Source organism: Crocodylus porosus, unplaced genomic scaffold (genome assembly GCF_001723895.1).
Source record: "Crocodylus porosus isolate Cpor-Errol unplaced genomic scaffold, CroPor_comp1, whole genome shotgun sequence".
In the NCBI taxonomy this organism is placed as follows: Eukaryota; Metazoa; Chordata; order Crocodylia; family Crocodylidae; genus Crocodylus; species Crocodylus porosus.
This window is the reverse complement of record NW_017728931.1, coordinates 55038124-55056854: the sequence shown is the minus strand read 5'-3', so window position 1 is coordinate 55056854 and position 18731 is coordinate 55038124. Positions and strand designations below refer to the sequence as shown.

Sequence of the window (18731 nt, the reverse complement as noted above, 5' to 3'; positions counted from 1 at the left end):
GCATCTGTTGTCAGAGCCAGGCGGTGGGGAGGGAGGGAAGTGGGGAGAGGAAGGGGTTCATGGTGGCAGCACCCCCCTGCCACCCAACCCTGACATCAGCCAGCAGGGAGTGGAAGATGGTGGGGAGGAGCAGCAGGGGGAAGCCCTGGTGTGAGGCAGAGGCAGAGGCAGGCGGGGGAGGGAGCCCCCACACCAGAGGCTGGAGGACACAGCGGTGGCGGTGGAGGAAGTCTTTAGATGGCCGGCCCAAAAAGGTGAGCAAGGGCAAGGGGGGGCCATGTGAACACTCGTGAAATCTGTCATTCTTGATGGGCAGTTAGCTTGTGTGTGTGTGTGTATTATAATATGTGTGTGTGTGTGTCTGTGTGTGTGTGTATTATAATATTATATACTATAATGTTTGTGTATTATATATACAAAATGCATATTAAAGAAACCCAACTCATTTAATATATATATTCTCTCTCACTTTTATGGGAACCAATACCCACCAGCATATATTTTCTGTTTTAGAATTTTACTGGGACTTAAATTTATGGAAAAGTACATGAAGGTCTAGCCTTTCATTTTAATCTACAGATCTCTGTGAATCGGGGTAAAATTCCAAAGGATTATTTTAACCAATAAAAATAATTTTTCATTAACAAAGATGTACAACTTTTACAATTTGCTCTCCACCTCAAGCACAGATTTGGTGATGAGCAATGAAAGAAAGTCAGCTTGAGCTGCATACTTCATTTGGTGACAGATCTCTCTATGCTATGCTTAAAACCATCTATGGGCCAACAATCAAATTCTTAGCATGCTGAAGTAAATAGCCTTGTTCTCATCTCAGAGTTTCTTTGGTTCTTTAATCAGGAAGTGTAATGATGCTAAAAAGCCACACAGGAAGATGGAGAGTAGCAAATTTAGAGTCATAGAGTAGCAAATAAAGTCACTGGGAAGGCTTTGGCTTCCATGACCACAGTCTGCTCTTTGGTGAGAGAGGCAGCGAGCTGCTGGGAAGGGACGGCCTCCACCTCTCTCTGCTGGAGAGGAGGCTCTTCTCAGCCAGACTGGCTGACCTGCTCCACCGGGCTTTAAGCTAAGCTTGCCAGGGGATGGGGGGGGACTACTGCCACTGCTAGCCCACTGAGCAACCCTTGCAAAGCAGCAGGTCAAGTCATTTGAGGGAGCCCACCCCTGCCCCAGCCCTGGAACTATCTGTAGGCAAGGCCAGGGCCCCAAGGGGACACTTGCATGCCTATACACAAATGCCAGGAGCTTGGGGAATAAACAGGAGGAACTTGTCCTCCTGCTAAACGCAAATAACTATGATGTCATAGGGATAACAGAGAGCTGGTGGGACTCCATCCATGACTGGACCACGGGTATAGACAGCTATACCCTGTACAGGAGGGATCAAGTAGACCAACGTGGTGGAGGTATAGCTCTCTATGCCAAGGAAAGCTACGCATCCCTGCAAGCCGACATTGGCACCCACAGTGGGTGACTTGAGACCCCCCTGGGTTAAAATCCGTGGGGAACACGGCACAGGGGATACTATAGTGGGAGTCTTCTACAGACCCCCTACCCAGGGTCAAGACCTTAACCAGGAGTTTGCCAGGGAATTACCCAAGGCCACGCACTCCCAGTGCATGATTGTCATGGGAGACTTTAACTACCCAGACATCTCGTGGGAGGAGTGCTCAGTCAAATCCAAGCGGTCACAAAACTTTCTCTCGTGTGTGGATGACCTCTATCTAATGCAGGAAGTCTACGGGCCGACGACAGGTAAGATGCTGCTTGACCTCATTCTGGCAACCAGGGATGACCTAATCAGCGACCTAATGATGGAAGGGAAGGTGGGTGACAGTGACCATGAGCTGATCACCTTCACCATCTGCTGTAAAGCTGGCAAGTCAGTCAGTAACACAGAAGTCCTCGACTTCAGGAAAGCTGACTTTGACAAGCTAAGGAGGCTTGTCAGCGAGGTCCTAAAAGACCACAACCCAAACAGGAGGGGAGTTCAGGACGAGTGGTTGCTCCTCAAGGGAGCAATCCTGGATGCGCAAGCAAAGTTCATCCCGTCTCAGAGGAAAGGCAACAAAAGGGCACAGCAGCCCCATTGGCTCTCCAGGGAACTGGTGGACCTCCTGCATCTTAAAAGGAAGACCTACAAAGAATGGAGGACTGGAACCACCACCAAGGAAGAGTACTCTGCTCTGGTACAGACCTGCAGAGAGCAAACCAGGAAAGCCAAGGCTGCGATGGAACTCCAGCTAGGTACAAATATCAAGGACAATAAAAAGTCCTTTTTTAGATATGTGGGGAGCAGGAGGAAAAACAGGGGCAATGTTGGACCCCTGCTAAACCAGATGGGACAACTGACAACCGACACCCATGAAAAAGGAAACTTGCTTAATGGGTACTTTGCATCAGTTTTTCCACCAGTCCCATGGGATGCCCCTGCCCACTGTGGCTCAGGGTGGCCAGAGTGAGGGAGATTCCTTGCCTTCCATCAAAGCTGACTACGTGAAGGAACACCTAGACAGGCTGGACACCTTCAAGTCAACCAGTCCTGACGGTTTATATCCAAGGGTATTCAAGGACCTGGCAAGCATCATAGCTCAGCCCCTGGCACATATCTTTGAGAACTCCTGGTGCTCTGGTGAAGTGTCCAAAGACTGGAAAAAGGCCAATGTGGTACCTATCTTCAAAAAAGGGAGGAAAGTGGATGCGACAAACTACAGGCCCATCAGCCTGACCTCTATCCTGGGGAAGGTCTTGGAAAAGATTAAAGAGGCCATCCTTAACAGACTAGTTGATGGCAATATCCTGAGGGATACTCAGCACGGGTTTGTTGCGGGTAGGTCTTGCTTGACCAATCCCATTTCCTTTTACGACCAGGTGACCTATATCCCCTGGACAAGGGGGAAGAGATTGATGTCGTATATCTTCACTTCAAAAAAGCCTTCGATCTGGTATCCCATGATCGCCTTTTGGCAAAACTGGCTAACTGTGGCCTTGACCTCACTGCGATCTGCTGGCTGGGGAACGGGCTCCGCGGCAGGAGCCAGAGGGTGGTGGTTGAATGGAAGTCAATCGTCTTGGTGCACGGTCACCAATGGGGTCCCTCGAGGCCTATACTATTTAACATCCTCATCAATCATGTGGACATTGGTGTCAGAAGCGGGCTGGCCAAGCTTGCTGATGACACCAAATTCTGGGGTAAAGCATCTATACCTGAGGATAGGAGGGTGATCCAGGCAGAACTTGACAGGCTCATGAAAGGGCATATGAGAACCTGATGGTATTCAACACTGAAAAATGCACGGTTCTCCACCTAGGGAGGAAAAACCTGCAGCATCCTTATAGGCTCGGCAGTGCTATAGTGGTTAGCACTACAGATGAAAGGGACTTGGGGGTCATGATTGACCACAAGATGAACATGAGCCTTCAATGTGATGCTGCAGATAATAAAGCAAGCAAAACGCTGGCTTGCATCCATAGATGCTTCTCAAGCAAATCCCCGGATGTCATTCTCCCCTTACGATGAGAGGCTGAGAGCCATGGGACTCTTTAGCCTGGAAAAGCGCAGGCTCAGGGGTGATCTGGTGGCCACCTATAAATTTATCAGGGGTGTTCATCAGGATCTGGGGGAATGTCTGTTCACCAGAGTGCCCCAAGGGATGACAAGATCAAACGGTCACAAACTCCACCATGACCGATTCAGGCTGGACGTATAGAAGAACTTCTTTACTGTCTGAGCCCCCAAGGTTTGGAATAGACTGCCGCCAGAGGCAGTTCAAGCACCCACTTTGAGCACCTTGAAGACACATTTGGATGCTTATGTTGCTGGGATCCTATGATCCCTGCTGACTTCTTGCCCCTGGGGCAAGGGGCTAGACTCGATGATCCTCTGGGGTCCTTTCCAGCCTGAATGTCTATGAAATCTATCTATCAAAGCCTCTACTACAGTTGAACACAGTTTGCATTCTAGCAACGCAGTCAGAAGTTGACTGCAAATAGACATACACCCTTCCTTCGAGTGCCATTAATTTACCAAGAATAATGCTTACCATGGTCACTAAATAGCAGCTGCTTCCATTTTTGCCTTTCTGCCTCTGAAGCCTTAAAACCCAACACAGATTTCAGTTCTTGTAATACTCTTTTAGACTCTTCCCTCTCATGTCTTTGTCTCTCCCTCTCTTCCTGGGAAAAGCAGTAAAAGTCATCTGTTCTGTATTCACTGTCCATATCTGTATCTTCAACATATGCTTCCAATTCCTGGAGGAAAAAGAATAAAGTTTTTTTTTTCACCTGAAGAGTCCCCATGGCCTAGTTCTAAGAGTTGCTGTACAATCTTTAGCTTCCAGATGAGGCCGTGCTAGACAAGTCTAATCTGCTTCTGCAGTATTTCCAAGGTAGCACTCTGCTTATCTGCTCCTGCTATCCCAAACTCAGAAATAAGGTACAGAAGATGTCCTGAGAGCACCCCCTGGAGCCACTCCCAGGCATGCTGGAGACAAACATCCTGAGACCAGATGCAGGGGTGCACTCAGAATGGTTTTACAGCCTCATTTCTGGGTTTAGTGGAGCAGGAGTGGATGGGTGGGCTGCGCTTTGCTGCAGTGCTCTCAAAAACCTCTTTCCTGCTTATGCAGGGGGTTGGACTCGATGATCTATTGAGGTCCCTTCCGACCCTAGCATCTATGAATCTATGAATCTATGAACCCTGTGTATGCAAAACAGTCATGTCTTTAAGGTGAAAGAAAACAACCCAAAATTGGTTTTGGTAAAGCATAACTTAATTGTCCCAAAGTGAAGAGATTATATAAACCCTCTAAGACTACTTAGGACAGGGCTGTCCAACTTCTGGGTGGCCAGGGGCTGCATGCTATGCAAGCTGCAGATCAAGGGCTGGTGGGGCCCTAAGCTAGGGGTTCCCAACCTTTCTATACCACGGCCCAGCAAATTGTGGACTGGAAGCGGCTGCAGCCCGGCAAACTGTGGACCACCACATGAAGGCCCATGGCTGGAATTTCCAGCTGGAACACAGGTAAAGATACCTCCACCCCGCAGCGGGAGGGGGTGTGCCCAAACCTCAATTGCAGCTGCTGCAGGCCCTGTGGGAGGAGTCACAGCCTCTCTGGCCAGCTCTGCAGAGCCCCAGTTTGCCGGTCCGTGGTCACTTCCGCTTAGAGGCCCCAAGCTGAAGTTTTCTTAGCTTATGCCTAAATCCAGCCCTGTGCAGATCTAAGGGATGTATGCTGTGCGGGCTACTTGCCATGTGTGTAGCTGCTCCCTGACGTGTGTTGTACAGGCGGAATGGCTGTCCCTGCTGCACATGCAATGTAGGCAGCTTGATCTCCTCCCTGAGATCCCTCACACAATTCTGCTCTGCCCCAGGAGCCAGAAGAGGGAGCTGGAGCCTGGAGATCCCAGCCACTGAAGCAGCAGGAGCAATGGGGGGAGTGGTGGCCAGGAAGGAGCCAGCATGTTAACTTCTATTGGCTGTATGTGGCCTGTGGCCCACCAGTTGGACAGCTATGACTTGGGGTAGAACAAATAAGAATCCTTTATCACTTTCCTTTTCTTTGGTTGCCTTTATTTGTTTCCTGGCTGGCACATGAAGCAGCTAGATTCCAAATGAATTTCTTTGTTAAGTTCTTTGTTCTGGGGCAGGGAGTTCCAGCATATATTTCAATACTAGTTCTATTCACCGCATATGCTGATGGAATCTCTCACAAGTCCACTTAAGAAATGTATCATTAGCTGCCCACCATGCCTGCCTTATTGAGTAAGGTAAGATCAGTGCCTGAGCAGCTGAAAATGAAATGGACAAGAAAAACATCAGTACTAAGAAAACCCCATACATAATATTTTGAAAGCTTCTATTTATTCTTACCTGCTCTTCAGGGACTGGGTCTTTGTCCTCTATGTGCAGGGTGGACTGTAGTAAAGGTAGCATGGTACAGTGTGTGTTATCAAAAGATACTTCAGGTTTACCTTGAGGAAATAAATAAAGATGGATGAAGTGCTGAAATGAATAAGCAACTGAACTTCAGCAGTTCAGTGTGGTACTGCTTGCTGCAGAATAACTCAAATGCAACTTAAACAAAAAACACACTTTTACTTTTCTGAGCAACTTATAAGAACTAGCTTACTAAAAGTTTGACGATACCTTTCAAGAATGATTAGGAACTTGGCAGACATTTTACATTACTTTACATTAAGTTCAGAGCACTGGGGGGTTTGCCACGTTTTTTTTTTTCCAGTTATCCAAATCATAAGAATTGACAAAGTTTGAAATGAAATACATGTAGAGGTTAACAAGAATTTCTTCTATATCCTTTATATTTGGAATGCTTTCCCAATAGGAGTGCTGGTCCAGAGCAGATGACACTCCTTAGATGTGCCCACAGTTCTGCACTTAATGTATTACCACTGCACAGGTATGCAGAATGCACTTTTACAAATACAGTGAGATTCTTTTGCACTTGAATACATCAATTAATGTGTTTAACTTGACTTATGACAGTCAGTAGAAAGAAAAATACATTTTCACGTTAACTTCAATTCACTGCATTTCCTCTAGCAATGGGATTGGAGTAAATTTGGGGCCTAGACATTCTAAAGATGAACAGAATAGAAATGCCTACGATAGTAGAATTAATTTATACAAGTGGCCACTGTGGTAAATCATAAGGCCTTTTTGTCCCACAACTAATCATGTTCTCTTGAAAAAAAATAATTACGTTCCTATTCCTTTAAGTTTAGAAGATAACCTGAAGAGTGAGATGCGATTTTCGCCCCAAGAGATGACAAAATAGAATGGCCACAAACTCCACCATGACCGTTTCAGGCTGGACATAAGGAAGAACTTCTTTACTGCCTGAACCACCAAGATTTGGAATAGACTGCCGACAGAGGTGGTTCAATGACCTACTTTGAATGCCTTCAAGAGACACTTGGATGTTTATCTTGCTGGGATCCTACGAGTCCTGCAGACTTCCTGCCCCTGGGGCAGACAGCTGGACTCAAAGATCTTCCGAGGTCCCTTCCAGTCCTAATGTCTATGAAATCTGTGAATGTAATCAATGTAATTCCAACCTCCTGAGTCTGCAGTGTGGACCAAGAGAACTAAGATGACAGCTGGTTTTTTTCATGTCAATGGGAAGCTATTGCTGAAGTTTAACGCATGACAACATAAATGACAACAGTGTTAGCTACTTCATTGCTGATCAGTTTAGAAAGAAATTATGCTAAATGCTTATGCCAAAAAACCCTGAAAATGCTTCTTGTACCTCTTCAAGCACCAAAAGCTGCTGCTACCATCTAGCAGGCCACGGTCAATCCTTTGGATCTTGGTGTACATGTAAGAGGTCTAGTCAGGTCCCTGATAAACCTGCTTGTACCAAGTCCTGTGATCATCACACCAAGACCTTCAACACATATGCCAAGGAAAGAGTATGGAGGAGTGGAGACTGCCCAAGATGTACCATCCCCCCTTATGACCACTGACACAGAATCCAAAAGCCAGACCGAGTCCAGATAGTCAGTGCCTCAATAGTTGTAGCTTCTGCCAGAGAGCAACAGATGAGAACCGCTGCTGACTGCCTAATGCCTAAGCAAGGGCAGACTTCTGTCAGAGTGATGCCTGTTAGCCTTTTTCCAACCAAGGAGTACCCACAAGACAGTGGGGGCTAGGGTTGATGCTACTACCATCTAGTCAGTTGCTAAAAGCATCAATTTGTTCCCTGGACCTCTTATGTGATATAGTAACACATTCTCAGTTTATATGATGAAGTTAGCTGTCCCCTACAAAAGCTTATGCTTCTCTGAATCAGCTAGCCTCTAAAGCCCCTGGCAAGTGTTACAACTGTTAATCATGCAATAAACTGTAACATGTCACAATGTTCAAACAATATACCACCTGATAACAAAGCTGAAAAAATGGTGATCCAGCCTCAAAGATGCTATTTGTAAAATATACACCATCTTTGCAGCTTGTTTGTATCACACTTTAATTTGAACTTGTGGCAGGTTATTAAGATGACAGTGCTTAAGCAGGTCCTCCAGCATCCCAGGATGGACTGCTCCCTGCCCCTTCCCCCACTTTCTGCAAGGGACATAATTCTGCTGCCACAGACCACAGCGGCAAGAGATGTCTTGACTCACCCCCTTCCTCCCTTTCTCCAACCAGCTTTCAATACTGCTTCTTTAAGAAGCCATTTAGCACCTCTCCATGAAAGCCAGAGTGTAAACAAACATTCAAGTAACATATCTAACTTGTCTGACAGGTAAGAGATGGGAAAAAGCACCTCATGAGGTTGCTGGAGAGTTCAAGCCCTGGGGTTCCTGCCCTTCACTGCTTGCACTTTTCATAGATCTCCTAGACCTGCATAAGGGCCAGGTGAGCAGCTCCTTCCCGCAGAAGGAACCTAGCTGACTTCTCAATCTCAGCACAGCTAAAGGCATGGATGATAGCCCCTGTCAGCAGCTCTCCAGCTCCACTTGCTGGAGAGAGCTGACAGAGCAAATTCCTAAGGCACATCTTCCTCTCTGGATAACTTACCTTGTGAATGTGAAGCAGGGCACATGGCACAATGTTTCCAGTGAGTGATATTACCAGTTGCTTGATGGAAAGGACATTTGTCAGGGGCACAGGGTGCCATCCTGCCTTGCCTTCTGCCTGATTTTGGATTAACATGGCTAACTACTTCTCTAAATTTATAAATCTATATGCTGAAAAACTAAAACTGTGGGTGGGGCATAAAACCAAATAGGAATATGCATCAACAAACAGCAGTGGTCACTGTACCTGCTGTATAATATAGCTTTGTAGCCAATTTATTTAAAAAATGTGGGGGTTAAATTTTATTTTTAAACTGCTACAGTTGCTGAATTTCCTGTCTGATGGATTAAAACATTGCAAAATCCAGGAAGTTAACAGCAGAGCATTATGGTCTTGCTTATAAATACCTAAAACAGATGTATATATCTGCAAGAATCCAGAGAAACAAAGTTCATGCAGTGCCTTAGCTAACCCTAAATAAGCTATTCCATCTTGTACAAGGAGAAGCAGATGATTGGAGGTCCAGAATGTGAAGACTCAAGTACTGAATCTGTTGTATAAGAAAGGGATATGGGGAGAGAGCAGTCCATTAAAAGGTTTAGAACAAGCTTTAGAGTAAGAATAAGCCCATGAGTTTCAATGAATCAATCACTGTGATATATTTTAGTAGAAATGAATTTTCCTGCAGGTAATAAAAAAACACTTCCTCTCCTGACAGTATTGGTGATTAATAGAACTAGTCCTATAAAAAGACCAGCAGAAATGATCAGAGAAGAAGCTGGAGAATTTTTGTAATAATTATCACACAAGATAACTTACATTGGCATCAGCATCCATACAGAGCTGATAAGAATACATATGATGACTGATATTCAATCAGACAGGTTTAACAACAGACACATTGATGAGAAGGATAAAACTTAGTAGGTACCATATACAAGTATAGGAAATATAGTATGTATTTAGGACAGGAAACATCTAGTCAGTTCAATGATATCTAGCAAGGGCCGATTAACTGAATATCCTCCGCACACAAGCTGATGCATTTGCACTTTTGAACTAAAACGTCTTCAATGTGTTTTAGTTCAAAAGTGCGCTGCTGCCATTTTTTCAGTGCTGACATGCATTTCATTATTTATACACATACAAGTGCTGCAAGCAAGCATGTATATAAATGCCCTTATTTACAAACCTCTGACTGCCCCCCACCTGCACAGATGTGGCTTGCCACTAGAGAGCTGGTGAGAAGGGTCAGAATTAGAAGCTGTAGCTGTGAGTTGCCACTAGAGGGCTGGTGAGCCAGGACAAGCTTCTGTCTCTGCTCTATGGAGGAGAGGGAAGGGGGGAGGAGATCCTGGGATACTGGAGGACTTCAACTTAGGCAGCACATCTGTAGGGAATAGCCACACCTTAATGAAACAGGAGTTGGGTGGTAGGGATCAGAGATAATCCTGCTCTGGTGTGGTGTAACTTTGAGCTGCATAATAGCCAGGGACAGACATTCAAAAAGCCTGAGCCTGAATTGATTCAATCTTTGCAAGTTATTATAACTTGGTTAGGCTTAACTGGTTTGTAACTGGACACATGCCTGCAGTGGCTCGAGCTAGAAGCCGGGGGTGCTAGAGCAACCCCACTGAGCTGAAGGGGCCATGACTAGGCCCCGGTAGGACATTCTGATCAGAAAGGTCTGCCTGCACCATCCCAGGCTTTTCCTCACTCATTGCTCAAGGAGTGGGAGTGTTGCCAGCCCCCAGCCCCCTGCTAGCACTCTGAAGCAAGGGTGTGTGTGCAATGCATGCATCTGTTGATGATACAGAGCTTTTCAATCTCCCTACTTCTTTACAGTGTCTGTAGCAAACTGACAGGCAAGCGAGCCAGCGGAGCTGATAGTAGTGTTTATCACCCCATCAGCAAAATAACAGCCTCTCTTCATTAGTTAAAACTCTTCTTAAACAGCTTTCCAAATAACCTGTTGATTATCTCCAAAAAGCTTAAGTGGTCACTGTTCTTGTTCTGTCTCTGCCTGTCCCAGTGAAACTGGAGACACACACACAGACACCTAGCATACCACATGCCTAGGGTCTGTAGGGCTGGGGTCCATGCTGTGGGACATGGGAGGGAGGAAGGGGGTATTCCTACTTCAGCAGCAAGGGGGGTGGGGAGGTAGAGCAGGGAGAAGCCAGGCACACCCTGGTATGCCTGCAGTCTCTGCCAGAGCTCCAGCCAGGGAGTGAAGAGGCGGGGGGGGGGGCAGCCCTGCTGTGGAGCAGAAAGCCCCACCCAACTCAGAGAGCATGCCAGGATGCTGGGGGTGTCTGGTTTATTTTAAACGAGCAAGGGGTCTGGGATAAACATTGCATAAACTGGTCTAAGCCAAATCAGCTAAGTCTGATACTACATTCAACCAGGTTTATTTCAAATGTGTTTCAGCCATTTTCAAACTGGTTTATGTGCACTGAACATCTGTTCTGTTACAGGTTTAAACTAGTTTCTGATCACTTACACCAGTTTGTGTCATGTCTGTCCCTAGCCCATGATTGCTTAACACCACTTTAAAGTGTTACTGGGAAGACAATCCAGGGGTTAAGAGCTCTAGGAGCTGCCCAAAACTACCATGTAACAAGGCCCTATGTGTTGACACAGGAATCCATACAGTTAAATACCAAACATAAGGATATGCAGAACTAGACAGATGAAAGGCAGCCATCTAGGGTTCCATATTTAAGATAATAGAGAGCCCCACATGGCATTTTCATAATTGGCTGAGACTAAGTGTATAACACTCTTCACTATGTTCCAGGTTAACATGGGACCCTCTCCTCCACAGCAGTCAACCAGCAGTCTCCTTTAAACAGTGTACTCATTACGAAACCAGAGAAGAGACAACCACATGCTCATATGCTAGCCAGGCAAAACAGGGATGCAGGAAGAGAACCCAAGCACTATTGCTGCCTAGGGCACCAATCTATCTAGGACTGGACCCATGGAAAAAATAAATTGAAATGTTGATTACAATTTACATTTAAAGATGGAGAAGCAAAAAACTAAATTTATATAACAAAACATGGCAGAACTTTACAATACATAGATGTTTGCCACTTATGCACAGTATATAAATTATAGAGTTTGTCCCCAAGGGCTGGATCTCAAGTGTCAAAAATGGTTCTCCTTCTAAAACCCCCCCATAAACTGATGTTGAAAATGTCTCACTGCTCCTAACAGGGACAGATGTAGTTTAACATCTATTGCAGGAAAAAGTGCTAGACATCAAAATTCAACAAGGTATTCTTTTCAACAAGTTATTTTACCATGGAGGTCTCTCCACTACCATTACCAAAAAAGGCTCATTTGGCATTCCACAAAGGATATTAAAAACAAAATACAATTTAAATAATTTCAGCAAGCAAATATCTATCTATACAGGAATCACCTTTCTAAAACGTACAAGAGACATTAAAAACACAGTTTATGCTAACCTGTAATAAGCCAAAGTCATATTACCTTTAAAGAGCAATAAAGTAAAGAGGAAATGGAAACAAGGACATGCCTACATGCATGGCTGATAGGTTCTTAGTTCACATAAGTTGAACCAAGCAGGAATATACCAACAAAGTCTAAAAAAAGTCAAAACACACCATTATTTTTTTAAACAGCTTCCAAAAAACTAAATCAGAGTACTTATTACAAAACACATGGAAAACTAACAGATTTCCAGAAAAGTTCCAGGATAGTAACTGAAAGTGAAATATAACATACTAGATCCCCCCCAAAATTACATCTTGAGTTTTGCTAAAATTGGATTTAAAATAGGAACCCCCCAAAATACAAGGGGTCCTGCATTAGAATAGGCTATTAAAACTTAGAAGCAGGGTTCTAAAGCTCGTCCTATTGAAACCCTCTATTTCTTTACAGAAATCAATTTGATTTACTCATCTATAAACTAGCCATACCGTCAACAACTTTACTGTCAGTTAAGTCAACCATTCTCTCTCCAAATTTTAAATAAAAATGCCTTGAAATAAAACTCTCTCCCTACCCCTGCATCTAAACAAGCTGCATTCACAAATGTGGACTGGAAGCATGACAAAATCTTAGGCATCAGATTCTAGTGGCTAACTCTGATACTTTCTATGGAGCCTGTCGCATATTATTTTACACATTATTTTTTACATATTATTTTATATCATCTTTTCCTTCCCAAAATAATCTTTTTGCTTTTCTGGGAAAGTAGATGAATGGTTACCATATGTTGATCTCTTTCATCTTGTACAATTTCAAATATTTTGGGGAAAGACAAGCAAGTCATTTCTCCAACTTAAGCTATTTTAGGCAATTAAATCTATGACTTAATATTAAAAAAATCTGTGGGTGCACTGATCAAAATCTTGATCTTTCATCCTTCCCTGGGAAAAAAGCAGCTCACTAATAAACAATATGAGCTATATTATCAATTTGGTGCCACCTGAATTTAAGAGCCTAACAAACTTTACAGCCCTCAGAAATAATAATTATTAATAATGTTAAATAGAGTTAATTTCAGTTGGACACTTTGTAAAACTATAAGCAACAAGAACTTCAGCAAACAAAACTCACATATTTAGTTAACCAGGTAAATTAAATGGTTACTAGAAGACCTCTTAAAGTACCTTTTATGTCTGGGTTTCTTCGACCCATTTTTTCCACCTGAGAAATGGCCTCTTCCCAGCAGCTGTTGCTCGCTTGGACGTGTGGCTGAATCAATTTTAGTTTTTGTTCAAGAACTTGACATGCCTCTGTTGGTAGTTCTTGCGTCTCCTTAGAGCTAACGAGTTTTTCGAGTTCATCCTCAAGAATTATTACCCTAAGTGAAAAGGATGGGAAAATATCATACTAACATATCTGAATCTGTGTTTTAAGATTTCTTCAAGTTTTAAGTTAATTTATGCCCTGCTTTATGTTTATTTCCACCACATTACTGAACTGAGGTGTAGACCTGTGGTACCCACCCCATCCAGCCCCACAGGCTGGATGCATGGTGCTGATTCAGAGGCCAGATCACGTTGGCTCCCAGGGTTGGTTCACAGCTAAATCATGCCCATGGACCAACTCTGAGTGCTAAATTTGACCATGGATTGATACCACTGACCAACCCCCCCATGTTGGATCCAGCCATGGACTGCCCCTACCCATAACAGGGGCAGGGAAGCTCCATGCCAGAGGCAGCCATGATGCACAGGGCAGCATCAACTACCTCCAATGGCGGTGGCATGCAGCCCTGGTTACCCTCCTTCAGTTATGCTACTGGAAATGTGGTACTGGTGGAGTGGTGGCATCATTAATTACCATAATTCGAGGAGTGGAAGCTCAATGAATGCTGTCACTGTTCCCCCAATGCCAAATTGATGCACCTGTAGGGAACTTCAGGGGCTGAATGACATGGCTTCATGGGCCAGATCTGGTCTGTGGGCCACAGGTTGAGCACCGCTGGTACAGATAGATTCATAATGCTGTCCCAATATTTTTAAGCAAAACTTCCACATGAAGAGATGTATGGCTTACCTCAATTTGATTATGGTAATTATTACATTTAAGATGCTCTGTGTTTATTAACTACTACAGTACAGTCTCCCTTACTACCTTTTGGATCCTCCCCCCAACCCATTTCTCCTCTTCCTTCCTTGCTCTGCCAGTTGTCTTCCTAATTTCCACCTATTTACATTCTCACTGACATCCTGTCATACTTTTAGCTTCTTTCATTCCTTTGAGTCTCAGAACAGCAGAGACTTCCTATTCCTGAAGAAGGGTGATTGCACCCAAAAGCTTGCAAACACTTGTTTTCCAACTACTCATTTGGTCTAATAAAAGATCTCACATGTACCTGAAGAACCTTGCTTGATTAATGCATTTAAAAAATATTTAACATATAATTATTATGAGTTGAATTTTCATCTAAAATAATTGGAGTATTGTTGCAAAATAGACAAAAGACAAGCATGCTTTCAGGTGTTTTCAAAGGGAGTGAATAAAGAGATGGAGGGTTTTCCTGAATCTTGCTTTGTAAGTTCACTATTACCAAGGGGGAAGAAAATATCTGAAGATTAGTAATGTAACAATACCAGATTTCACCTAGGACAGATACACTCTGGCTTCAAAACATGAAAATATAGATGGCTATCAAGCTGTAGAGTGCTGATTCCACAGGGATGGGCACCATATCAAAATGTGTACAAAATAGAACCTTTCACTCCACTCCCAAATGAAAACTTCTAATTCCACTCATTTCCTCCTCTGAAGACAGATATGGTATGCCCTGATAAACATTCATCTCAATCAATAAATTATGAAAGAGAACAGACTTGTTATATCTACAGTCACTTAAACTAAAAGATAAGTTAACTGGTCAGATCCCTCTAGAGGTTTCCAAACACCTCCTAATAATGACTTCATTCCATAATTTTTCAAAATGTGCAATTTACAGAATTGTACTCCCCCCCCCACATTGTCCCCACTAAACAAGAGATGCTATACTTAACTGGCTTCCTCCAATGGCGGAATGTAAATCAGATTTGTTTAGCTAACTGTTCAGCTGAGTTATGGCATATACAGAAACAGCAGCAATATGGTTCAGACAACATTTAGCTCTTCTATGTAAACCAAAACCTAAAAAGGCATAGGACTGAATATTTACCACTAAGGGCATCTTCTTGCAATCAGCGTGTATACTTACTCATTTAGCAGGGCCTTGAGATGAAGCTGCAAACTGCGCACTGCTATATGAAGGCTGTTCAGCTCTCTTGACTTTTGTTTCCTTTTGGTTGAACGTTCCAATCCAGACTGATGTTGTGTTTCAAAGTACCGATAAAATTCATAGCTTCGCTTAAGCTCTTCTAAGCAGGCAGCATGAGTGTGAGGTAGACCTTGAGTCACGTCAGACAAAATATGATGAGGCAAATGTTCTGGGGTGATCAAGGGCTTAGGGGATGCATTAGTTGAAGACAGCAGCAGTACTAGTCGTCTGAAGAATTCTGAACTCTGTCCTACCCAGAGCTGAAACAGAACCTACAAGATATTGAAAGGTTAGCACTGTGTGCCTGGAAAGCACAGCCTACCTCCAAAATATACCTACACATACTGCAATCCAACTTCACAGCACAACACAAGAATCACGAAAAATTAAGAACATATGCAGAACATCTTTTAAGAATATCACAGATCACATTAGCTTGTATCTTGCATGCTTTATATGACTGTCAAGTCTTTCACAGAGGGTCTTATGTTCTTACTTATGTACAAAAGGCTCTTCAAGGTCCTGGGTACCACATCTACCCTTTAGAAGAGATCACTTTTGTCCATCTGCAAGTCTGAGTAGATACTAGTACAGTTTCTGTCTACCCTAGGGCACTAAAATAGCTGAAGCTTCCAATAGCAGGATACTTTTTGAGTGACTTCACTCAAAATGTCAAACTATCATTTATAGAACTTAAGTTTCTGACTGGCATACCTCTCCCCTATCTTGAAATACAAATCCACTGGCATAAATAAAAAAATTACTCAAGGTGCTAAGAAACATGAACTGCTGACTCACTTGTACCAAAATGAGTAACTTCACAAATACCATTAAAAAAAGAAAATTATACCGATTTACAAAGATAGAACCTTTTTAAACCCTCTACTTATGGTACAAGGAAGATCTGGTAGTGATGAATCCTGTAGGGTTACTCTGGAACCTAAACTTCAGATATAAAGCTGAAGTTTGCTATGCTCTGTTGTACTCCTATTTATAATAAGCAGGGATCCAGGTTTTCCCTGTGCCGTGGAAAAAAATAGTAAAACTTGGATTTTCTCATTTTAAGGAGCTGGACGGGGGCAGGGGGAGCTCTAATTTTCCATGATAAAAAGCCCAAAATTAAAATAACAAAATTTATAGGTATTTAGAATGTGTTTTATTATAGTAACTGAGGCACTGGTAGGCTTCCAAATTGCTTTAAATTTGTAAACGTATCAATAAAACATTGTGCTCAACTGATACCTACATATATAGTGGTGTTTCATTTTAATCATGGAAAAATGTGAATTTGCCATTTTATTTTTTTATTTTTTACATTCAGAACATTTGTAATTTTTAAACAGAGAAAACCAGGATCCCTGAAGGGGAACAGCTTAAACTACACCAAGAGCAGATAACGTGATTTTACAGAAAATGCTAATGAAGAGCTCACATTTTGTTAACTACCTTGATGAAAAAGATATCTTTTTTTCTTAGTTTAGACAAAGCCTGTTGTGATGTCTCAGAAATCTGAAGCAGAACAGTAGTAACTTTCCCAATAGAGTCCCACCTCTCTTTAAAAGAAATAAAATGTATTTTTTCTAATGACAGCAGTCTCTACTCAAAAAGAGAGAAAAATTGGTCTAGTAAGGGTTGTGGGCAGAGATCTATACCCAAGTACCACAGACTGATCAAATCAAGTCACCTAAGTGTACTGGGCCTTATTTCTCCATCTGCAAAGCAGTGATATTGCTTAGCTCCTAATGAATGTTTGAGGTGTCGGAGATTCTGTGCTGGAAGGACTCACAAGTGCAACAATGTCTAATAACAGTAATGTTGAACTGCTACAGATGGTTGGTGGTGACTACAGTATGTGAACAGTTAAAAGGAACTTCATGATATGAGTATACTTCAGTATATGCAACCAGGTATTTGGTATATGATCACAGAATGGCGTTCAGGTTACCATAGTGAGGAGAACCATTATAATTAGGGACCTACTGAAATCAAGGAGGCAGGAAGCTGATTTCATGGCTTGATCACAGGGCCAGCTGCCATTTTCATGGTCTTATTGTAGTGGGCTCCCCCACCAGCCTCAGATTGGCCAAGGGGCCCAGTGGCCCCACCCCATGTTGCTGATTAGCTAAGAGGGCTGTCCATCATGTGTCCCTACCCCTCACTACTGATTGGTGGAGAGGGGCAGGGCCATGCAATGGGCAGCCCTCTCAGCCAATCAGCAGTGAGGGGCAGGACAGCCATCATCTTAGCTGCTCTCCTTTGCACTGGCAGCTTCTCTCCCACCCCAGTGGGCTGCGAGGCCCCACCACAGCAGCCAGGAAGACCACTGGTTCCAACTTGGGTGCCAGCACTTTATTTTTAGTAATTTTGTTTTTTCGTGGATTTGGCGGAAAATGGCCAATTCCAGTTTCTGCCAAATCCGTGAAATTGCTAATTGAGTAGATCCCTAATTATAAGTACCTAGAAGGATGGACTCGTAACTGATCATTTCAAAAGTGTGTGACACCTTCCCCAAAACCTCCAAGCAACATATTCACGCAGAAAACAGATTACTCCTCTCTATCAGTGGTGCAACTAAGTGGGGAGGGGTGGAGAGTAATGGACTCCTGGTGACAACTTTAGGGAGGAGATGCAAAAAAAAAAAAAAGTGGCTGTTCATGGGTGTGATCATGAACCAGAAGTAGCTGCTTCTGCTTTGCCCCAGCTGCTCAGCTGTGTCTCTACACTGCTGCTCTCTATTATAAAGACTTCAAGAAGATGACTTCCAGTTATCTAAAGAAAACATTCAGAATGGCATGAAGTGGAAACACAGGTCAAGCACTCTACATAGTACAAACTTCCCACAGTCCCTACATGCAAAATTGGGATTTAGCTTGCTATTAAAAAGAAAGCCAAAGGAAAAAGCAACTAAAAAGGTAGCTGTTAGCTAAGTAACCACAAGGAAAGAACAGCAGGACATAAGTAAAGAGCTTAGGACTTTATAAAACATAAGAGAAGTCCTTACAACCAGGATATGAAGAGAAAGCAATGAATGGTTTAGAGGCAACACACAGGAATAGAGAACTTTGCAAAGAGAAAAAAGTGTGATCCAAAACCTACCTGAAAAAAAGGCATGTGGATCAGAGAAAAAGAAATCCAAAACATATTTAGACCAGCTGGCTTTTCTAATCACCAACAGGTTTGGCTACTTTTACTTTACTCAAATAACACAAGATCCTATTGCATCCAGCCAAGTGTTTTATTCTATAGATCAAGGATCAGTAACCTATGGTTGGATTTGGCCAGGCAAGCAATTTCAAAGCCTAGATACTGGCAGTATTTTGGCAGTAGGGGGAATTCTGCAGTTTGGAGAGAGTAAAGTAGCACACAACTTGATGGCAACTTGATACCAGGGAAAAGCACTGGCCC

The 18731-nt window shown here is 43.3% G+C and overlaps 1 protein-coding gene across 2 annotated transcripts in view; it reads right to left on the bottom strand.

The window, feature by feature from the left end:
• The window catches only part of VEZT (vezatin, adherens junctions transmembrane protein), a 98392-nt gene that overhangs the window by 9878 nt on the left and 69783 nt on the right, over nucleotides 1-18731 (bottom strand). For both annotated transcript variants that reach the window (XM_019545061.1, XM_019545063.1), the window contains exons 8-11: nucleotides 15267-15598; nucleotides 13207-13400; nucleotides 5891-5991; nucleotides 4062-4269 (exon numbers count right to left, since the gene is read on the bottom strand). In XM_019545061.1, coding sequence (XP_019400606.1) covers nucleotides 4062-4269; nucleotides 5891-5991; nucleotides 13207-13400; nucleotides 15267-15598 — 835 coding nt within the window. The remainder of the gene's footprint in view (nucleotides 1-4061; nucleotides 4270-5890; nucleotides 5992-13206; nucleotides 13401-15266; nucleotides 15599-18731) is intronic.